The 6,004-nt window shown below is 36.3% G+C and overlaps 1 protein-coding gene across 1 annotated transcript; it reads right to left on the bottom strand.

Moving 5' to 3' along the window:
• Positions 1 to 2,381: 2,381 nt before the first annotated feature.
• Positions 2,382 to 3,181, bottom strand: LOC139451693 (BUB3-interacting and GLEBS motif-containing protein ZNF207-like). The gene is made up of 2 exons (XM_071233011.1): positions 2,848 to 3,181; positions 2,382 to 2,488 (listed from the first exon to the last, which is right to left on the bottom strand). The coding sequence occupies exons 1-2, from the start codon at positions 3,179 to 3,181 to the stop codon at positions 2,382 to 2,384; spliced, it is 441 nt and encodes a 146-aa protein (XP_071089112.1).
• Positions 3,182 to 6,004: the final 2,823 nt, after the last annotated feature.

Raw genomic sequence — 6,004 nt, 5'->3', positions numbered from 1 at the left:
CATTGTCATGTCACATAAGGCCACAAGGTTGCGCTGAACTCAGTATCTCGTTCTCGTAGTCAGCTTCAATCAACTACATACTACCTGTGCGTTTCTTTTTTTTTGAAGAGTGTTTGTACATATGAATTACAGCTGTCGTTATTTCGAAATTAGTAGACTAGTGCAAAACATGGAGGTATACGTAGGTGTATAAATCTACAATTTCTAGTGCGGGTAAATACTTAAAATTAAAGCGACTAAAACTTCACCATAATCATAAGAAATATCTGCTGAACGCAAAGTTTATTTTACGGTTTTGACCCTTTAATAAGCATTGTGTTTATGAGACACTATCAATTAGTGATGATGCCAGGGGATGGCGAAAAGGTGAGAGTATCCTGCCATTATTGATCTTTATTGAACGATATCAGATCATCGATATACCTGCAGCTTAGATTATACCTCTTGACCAAATGTCCTTGTTCAGATTCTGACAATGCAATTCATATGGATAAAGAAACAAATCAGCTGAGAGGGGAGCATAATTAGTTCCCATGGGGATGAATACATGTACATCATTCCTGCATATCCTATTTCTAAAGCTCCCAAAGATGTTGTCTTTGAGGAAAACCTGGATTTCACACATTGTTTTATCAGTTAACTTCAGGTGACATTTCTCACAAATTGCCCTGAACCTTTGATAATAAAGTTGTAACTATACATATTGTCATCACATTTAGTGACAAATTCGCCATGGGTGAAAAAATGAAATTTCCCCTTAAGTTTGCTTAAATTATTAATGTAATTAATAATAATTTTCCGAGATTGCAACACATTCAAGCAAATATTTTAAGTTTTTGAGAATGAACGGTGTCTTAATTGCACTTGTCACAAATACTTTCTGTGAATATAAAGGCAATGCTTCCTTGGTTGTATTAAGAACTATGGTTAATCTTTGAGACATGGATTCGGTGAGTACATTTGCTGGATCCAGTAATATATATCTCTGTATACAGATATTATTGAGCTTTGGAATCCAGTACGAAAGAGAAATTGACAAGTCTGCAGGCCAAAAGTTGATCCCATATATCGGACCGGGTAGACAATTTTACCTGTCCCGTGCTTTGACATGTCAGCATCACAACTTACTCAATTTTGTTTGTTTGTAACACCGCACTCAGAACTATTGCAGCTATATGACTTCTCCAAGATAAAGATGGTTGATGATTATCGTGTATTTTAATCTGTATAGCAAGACGGGTTTCTTTCAATGTAGATCATTCAACGGCTACAACTTTTAAGCCCATTTTGCAGTTTGACGCAACATATATGTGCTCTATAGTGTCAGTTTATTTTGCTGTCCCAAACCATTCATCTCCCCCACAACTACACCTATATTTCATATAACACTGCAAAAAGTGCATTCAGCATTCGTGTATTTTCATTTTGATTACATTGACTGATTCCCTTTATACGGCCATTTTCTCAGTAGATCAGTCAGCAGACGATTTAATACACCTAGCATTTCCTATTGTATGACACGTTTATGTACTTTATGATACATCTAAGCAGTTTTTATTCAACGACTAAACCAACATCACAAGGCATGCTTTCTTGTTTCCGTTTATCAAACTTATGAAAGCGTGAATGAATGAACTAATCAAACGTACAAGTCTTACAGAAAGAGTTTGCGAACAAGAATCAAATTACATGCAAGAGGAATAAATATAAACACAGGGATTAAAATGAAAGTTAAGCAAGTTCTTTAATATAATTACATTATGTTATATATTCAATCATGATCTCTTACTCCAATTTTGTTTCTGAATTGTCTGCACCACCTCCGTGCTCGTGGGTTTCACCAAATTGAAAAAATGAAGTGACAAAACTCTTTCCATACCCAATAGAAATCTCTGCATAAAGCAGAGTCGACAGTACGATGCCAACTATATCATGAGAATTTGTTTATGAATCACTATCAAATAGTAATGATACCAGGTGTCCGCGAAAAGGTGAGCGTTTCCTGCCCCACTGGTGGCACCCGTCACAAACACATGCAAAGGCAAGTCAGTTGTTAAGTCCGATATATATCTATATCTCCGAGTGAAATCATCATGATGGACGTGTGTTACCGTGTAGTGTACTGGTCATGTATGGATTGGAAATCATTGAACATACAACACATTAATATACTGTAAGGATATTTATTAACAGTTATACATATAAGCGATTACATCCCAAACATCTTTGTTGAGAATGCAAAACATGTCAACTTTAAAGACACAACTGCTTGAAGCAATACTGACAGTATCTGACACCAACACTATCAATGCAAAACTGGCTGAACCAGAATGGATAGCCCTGATTTTGAATACCCGAACTAAGACACTGTTTCTGTTCATTTAGAGTATCATGTAGGTGGGGTCAACAGCAGTTGCGGCAATAGTCGTGGGAGCAGCAGCAGAGGGGGCAGCAGCAGCATTAGCGTCGAGATCAACATACACAGGACCTGCAGGAGACAAAAGACAATAAACTGACTTTGACACGATACCTAATGCATTTTTGTACAAACACATCAACACTGTAGTCATGTTTCTGATCTACTGCTGGTTTCTTTTGTATCAATTGCATAAGCATCGAGATAAAATAAAATGAACTGACTATTAAGCCATGTTTCTTATTTACTGTATGTTCATTTCTGTAAATTTATAAAGACATCGAGATCGTACCAGAACCAGAATCTGTAGAATAGAAAATAAATAAATAGGAGATGTATTACTTGATAATAAACCTTGAAACACATCAGCAAGGTTGTCCGTGTTCTCATTTACTGTTAGCGGTTCTATCACAATGCAATAATGCACTTACCATTACCATTGGATTGAATGGCACCAGCGCCCTGTAACCCTGGATGGACTAATCCTTGGTTGGGGAGCCCTGAGCTAAGACCAAGAGGGGAAACACCAAGTCCGTAAGGGGAAACACCAAGTCCGTAAGGGGAGATTCCATGTCCGAGAGGAGGAATCCCAAGACCGAAGGGGTGAATTCCAAGACCAAAGGGGTGAATTCCAAGGCCGAAGTGGGGAATCCCTAGGCCGAAAGGAGGAATGCCGATCCCACCGAAAGGAGGGAAACCAATTCCAAAACCGTGTGTTCTTGTTATGGCAACAAGGCAGACAATGGTGACAGCAAGTACCTTCATGGTTTATTAGAATCTGGGAAGTAAGAGAAAATGTACATGTGTTAATTGAAACAGTGAAATATTTATTGACGTCATTTCTTTGTTGAAGATGATTTACAAATTCAAATGAAGGACATACAGTAAACAATTTTAGCTTTCTTCACTGAGAACTAAAACTATATTAACAAAGGCCACTTTATATTCAACTCCATCCTAAATTTTAAACGCATATTTACATGTTATCAAACACGTTTGTATATTCACATACACACTGACTTTGACAACTCAAAACGTTGTAATATCGCCTTTGTCCGAATGAAATAACAATCACCCAGAAACGTCCACTTGTTCCCATCACTGCATATTAAGATGTTTTAGAAAATGCAATAATATGTATTCCGTCATAAACAGAGCGGTAAGAATTATATAAATAATTATATTCTTGCACATGGATAATCCGTGAGAAGGATCCGGTTCCATATACCATGCAAGTACTTCATGTGAACATGAAATGAAATTAATATATGCGATGACGACATTAAACTGCACACAAGAATACTTACTTTTCTACAGATCAGAATAGGTCTACGAGGAGAGTCCGAATCGGAAAGTGAAGTCAGCATCAAAACGTCAACCTTTTATACTTAGACAGACGGTTATATGCACCGGTCCACTTACGGTCATAAATTGTAAATGTGTCTGCACTATGACGAGTTGTCAACGTATTATACAACGATGGCCAGTCTATGTTAGCTGTGTGATAGTATTTATTGACAAGGACTCATTGATTGACGGCAACAGTTGTCAGTAAATTCTGTCATTCCTTCCAGACGTTGATTCAAGAAATGTGAGGAATTCATCAGCTCATTACACATATAGGGTGAATACATGAAAGAGAAAGAGAGGGAGAGAGAGATAGAGAGAGAGAGAGAGAGATAAAGAGAGAGGGAGAGAGTAATTCATGTTATTTCAAAAACAATTTACATTGCATGATGTACGTAAATTGTAAAACTTCTAATTGTACGTGTATCACAGGAAGACATTCCCTTTTATATACAACAAGATGGGTACATTGTGACGAATATATGTTGCTCTAATGCATTCCAAATCATAGCAAAGAGAACCTTATCTTCGGTAGTGTAACAACAACATAGTTCACGTACTCGCAGTTGTCTTGGCTGCCGTTAAATCCTCTTGTTATTATTTTTAATTGGTGTGAACTACATTTAAAACGAGCCTGAGCTACTTTAAATTTGGAAACTGTTATAACCTCAAAATACAATTCCGAGCAAACGGATTGTTTACAAAAGGTATAACTATTGGTTTCAATACCCGGAAGGAGCCCATCACCCTACAATTTACCATATATATTACCTTCACACGAAATAAAAATACAAGATAATTAATAATATGTGAAAAGTATTATGCTTAAATTGTTGTTCCCATACATAGTCAAATCAGGCAGAAAAAGACATTTTTGCTAACTTTTGAAGCCCAATTAATCACATTTCCCATTTTCTGATGTATGAAACATCATATTATAACACCTATTCACATATCTGCTTTCAGGCACTCGCAAAATACTGCAGCGCTACTTTGAAACACGTTTTCTATGGATAAAATTATAGTTCGATATCGGTCGCATTCTCCTGCGCTAAATGTGCTATTTGAAAACTCACGTTGCGCGTTTGGTTCCAAATTAAATTTAACACGGTTAAATCTACAGTTAACTAAGCTGAACATTGAAAACACAGTTTGTTCATCTTCTAATTTCAAGGCGTTTTAAATCGATTGCAAAGCATGTAATATCCTTGCAAAAAAAAACCACTATAATTCTTTAAAACACACCATGGTTTGAGGCTTTTGAAAAATCAACATATGCAGCATGAACCTTACCCTCTTCTAAGACAAATGCCGTTGGATAATTACTTGCAAAATAAATATATTATCAACAGCATATGCATTTGACCAGAACACCAGTCTTGTTGAGCACAGACGTATATAATGTACTGAATACACTTAGCTGCTATTTGACTCCATAATTATTTGGATTTTGTTTATCCCCACTCTTAGGAATGATAACTCCTAAGTTCTATGAGATTTAAAAATGTGCTTTCTCAGATAAATTGTTAAACATAAGTTAGTGTATGGTACTATTAGATCAGATCAGAACTTGTAGAACTTAGCAATGGAGATTTTTAATTCGTTTTTATTCTACAATATTTCCCTTTCTGCTTAATTGCCAATCTTACCTGTTTAAAGTGGACTGATCACACATATCACCATTATCGCATTGAATTTCAATTAACAGGACTGTTTGCAATGAAAGCGGTCGTAAAGTGGTTATACCCATTGGTAACAGAAATGGGTTGGGTAACACTGTATTGGAGTGTGAATAGTTTAAGTGACCACCCATTTATGTCATTCAATGTTATCAGCTTTACTCATCATACACTATCCAGATATTATTCTTATTTCTTGGTTCATAATGAAAATACATACCAAGAGTCAAACTGTATGTTTAGTTTTTTTTCTAAATTTGTATTATGTATACACAAATATAGAAAGGTGTATGTGTACATTCTGCATAAAACTCATACAAAAATGAATGTCGAAATGTTACGAAGTGTGTTAATGTACCAGTTACTTATTACCGTTACAGATACACTGTTTTGGTTGAGTGAGTCACTGATTTGGGTTTAACACCGATTTTAACAGTATTCCAGTTATATCATGGCGTTTCAGCTTCATGTGTGAGGAAAGCCCGAAGTGATGCAGGTCTCAGACGTTTACCACTTCGGTGAAACCCACGAGCACGGGTATGGTGCTGACAAACCTAGAAAC

The sequence above is a fragment of the Haliotis cracherodii genome, unplaced genomic scaffold (assembly GCF_022045235.1).
Source record: "Haliotis cracherodii isolate W230 unplaced genomic scaffold, xgHalCrac1.p SCAF_9, whole genome shotgun sequence".
Lineage (NCBI taxonomy): Eukaryota > Metazoa > Mollusca > Gastropoda > Lepetellida > Haliotidae > Haliotis > Haliotis cracherodii.
Note: the sequence above shows the minus strand (reverse complement) of the source record. Positions and strands in the feature narration are given on the sequence as shown.

What these genes read in the sequence shown, in the direction of transcription:
- LOC139451693 (XM_071233011.1), bottom strand. Translation starts at nt 3,181, where the DNA reads ATGAAGGTACTTGCTGTCACCATTGTCTGCCTTGTTGCCATAACAAGA. An exon ending in CATTCAATCCAATGGTAATG is followed by an intron (nt 2,489 to 2,847) that starts GTAAGTGCATTA and finishes TGTCTCCTGCAG; the next exon opens with GTCCTGTGTATGTTGATCTC.